General features: G+C 60.3%; 1 protein-coding gene across 1 annotated transcript in view; it reads left to right on the top strand.

Annotated features, from left to right (window-relative positions):
- The first annotated feature begins 139 nt into the window (after positions 1 to 139).
- Positions 140 to 1,880, top strand: part of LOC113215010 (cytochrome P450 6k1) — a 3,831-nt gene continuing 2,090 nt past the window's right edge. Inside the window, exons 1-4 of the mRNA XM_026434554.2 lie at positions 140 to 378; positions 464 to 619; positions 831 to 1,016; positions 1,332 to 1,749. Coding sequence (XP_026290339.1) covers positions 238 to 378; positions 464 to 619; positions 831 to 1,016; positions 1,332 to 1,749 — 901 coding nt within the window. The 5' untranslated portion in view covers positions 140 to 237. The remainder of the gene's footprint in view (positions 379 to 463; positions 620 to 830; positions 1,017 to 1,331; positions 1,750 to 1,880) is intronic.

The following is a 1,880-nucleotide window of genomic DNA, read 5'->3' on the forward strand; positions in this document are numbered from 1 at the left end:
CCCGCCCGCCCTCCCGCCCGGCGCCAACTCCCCCCTCCTCTCCTCGCCACGCGAACCCAGACGCAGCGTCGCAGCCGCGACGAAGCGCCGGGTCTGGCCAGCGGCCGGCCGGCCGGCGGCGGCGTCTCTTGAGGACGTATTATAAACCGCGCTCGATGGCGGTCGCGGCCAGTGACTGACGCACCGCCGCGGAGTGCCACAGAGTGCGCGAACGACAAGAAACACACGGCCGCCGACATGCTCGTGCTCGTCCTGGTGTCCGTGGTGGCCCTGCTGGCCGGGGCGCTCTACTTGTTCCTGGAGCGTCGCTACTCCACGTGGAAGCGCAAGGGCGTGCCCGGCCCCAAGGCGTCCGTCCTGGCGTTCAACGTGCCCAAGGTGAACAGACTCACCCTCACCTTCGTCACCTCCTCGGCGACGCGCGACCGCTGACGCTCACGTCCTCGGCTTGTTGTTGTTGAAGGTGATGCTGGGCCAGGAGAACATGGGCGACGTGACGGACCGCATCTACAACGAGTACCGTGACAGCCCCTTGGCCGGCACGTACATGTTCGGCAGCCCCCTGCTGCACCTCCACGACACGGAGATCATCAAGCACGTCCTCATCAAGGAGTTCCAGGTGACCGAATGCTAGCCCGACTGAACGGCAGGCGAGCTGGACAGGAGAGTTCCAATGTGGTCCAGGAGGGGCAGGAGGCGGGGAGTGGGAAATGAATCTCTTGTGATTGTCATGATTTATCATCCTGGAGATCAGTCCGCCCAGACTGAAGAAGCACTCAAGTCAGCCTCGCCCTCTCATGTGAGTGTGTGTGTGTGTGTCTTTCCTACAGGACTTCAACGGGCGCGGTATCGGGGCCTCGGTTTCAAACGCCGCCGTGGACCCCCTAGCCACGCACCTGTTCTTCCAGTCCGGACAGCCATGGAAGACCCTGCGGGTGAAGCTGGCGCCCGCTTTCACCTCCGGCAAGATCAAGTACATGTTCGAGACCATCCGCGAGTGCTCCTACCAGCTCTCTGTGAGTCACAGACCAACAAGCTGATTAACACCCAGAAAACGGTTCCGTCGATTCAATAGAATGACATATTATGTGATAGCATTTTTCTCTTGACCCAATGAAATTTGATTCATTCAAGGGGAAAATTCCAATTGGGTATTGGAAAATCGCTTAAAGTTGCGAAAAATTCTGTCTTATTTTCCATTGTTTAAATTTTCATTAATCTCAGGGATTCCCTGTTAATTCAATGGAACCATTTTCTGTGTGTACAACCTTCACGCACACGGCACAATTTGAGCCCCTCGCGTGACTCTGGATGGCTTCGTCCCCATGCAGGACTACCTGGACGAGCGCATCGCCGCCAACGGGGGCTCGCACTGCGAGGACTCGCGCACCCTCATGATGCGCCTGTTCGTGGATACCATCGCCTCGGTCGTGTTCGGCATCGAGAGCAACGTCGTCAAGAACCCTGAGTCGGCGTTCTTCACGGCCGCGCAGGAGGCCGTGAAGCCCAACCTGACCAACGCGCTGCGCTCGCTGCTCGCGTTCTTCGCCCGCCGCTTCATGGAGGCCTTCAGCATCAGGAGCACCAGCCCGGCCACCACCAAGTTCTTCCTCGACGTCGTGAGCGACACCGTCGACTACCGCGAGAACAACAAGGTGGAGCGCCCCGACCTGCTCAGCCTACTGATCCAGCTCAAGAACAGGGGCTTCGTCGACCCGGACAAGGCCGACGGCAAGGTCGCGGAGCAAGGTGAGGCTGTGTTCGATGGGCTGCCTAGCGTCCCGGCGCGCACTCCACCAGAGCATGTACTGGAGAGGCGAGGCCACGGCCGACTCCCTGCACGGGGAGTGTGGGAGAGGGAGGAGGGAGGGAGGGAGGGA

This window comes from Frankliniella occidentalis, unplaced genomic scaffold, assembly GCF_000697945.3.
Source record: "Frankliniella occidentalis isolate FOCC.00 unplaced genomic scaffold, Focc_3.1 Scaffold3516, whole genome shotgun sequence".
NCBI classification, from domain to species: Eukaryota; Metazoa; Arthropoda; class Insecta; order Thysanoptera; family Thripidae; genus Frankliniella; species Frankliniella occidentalis.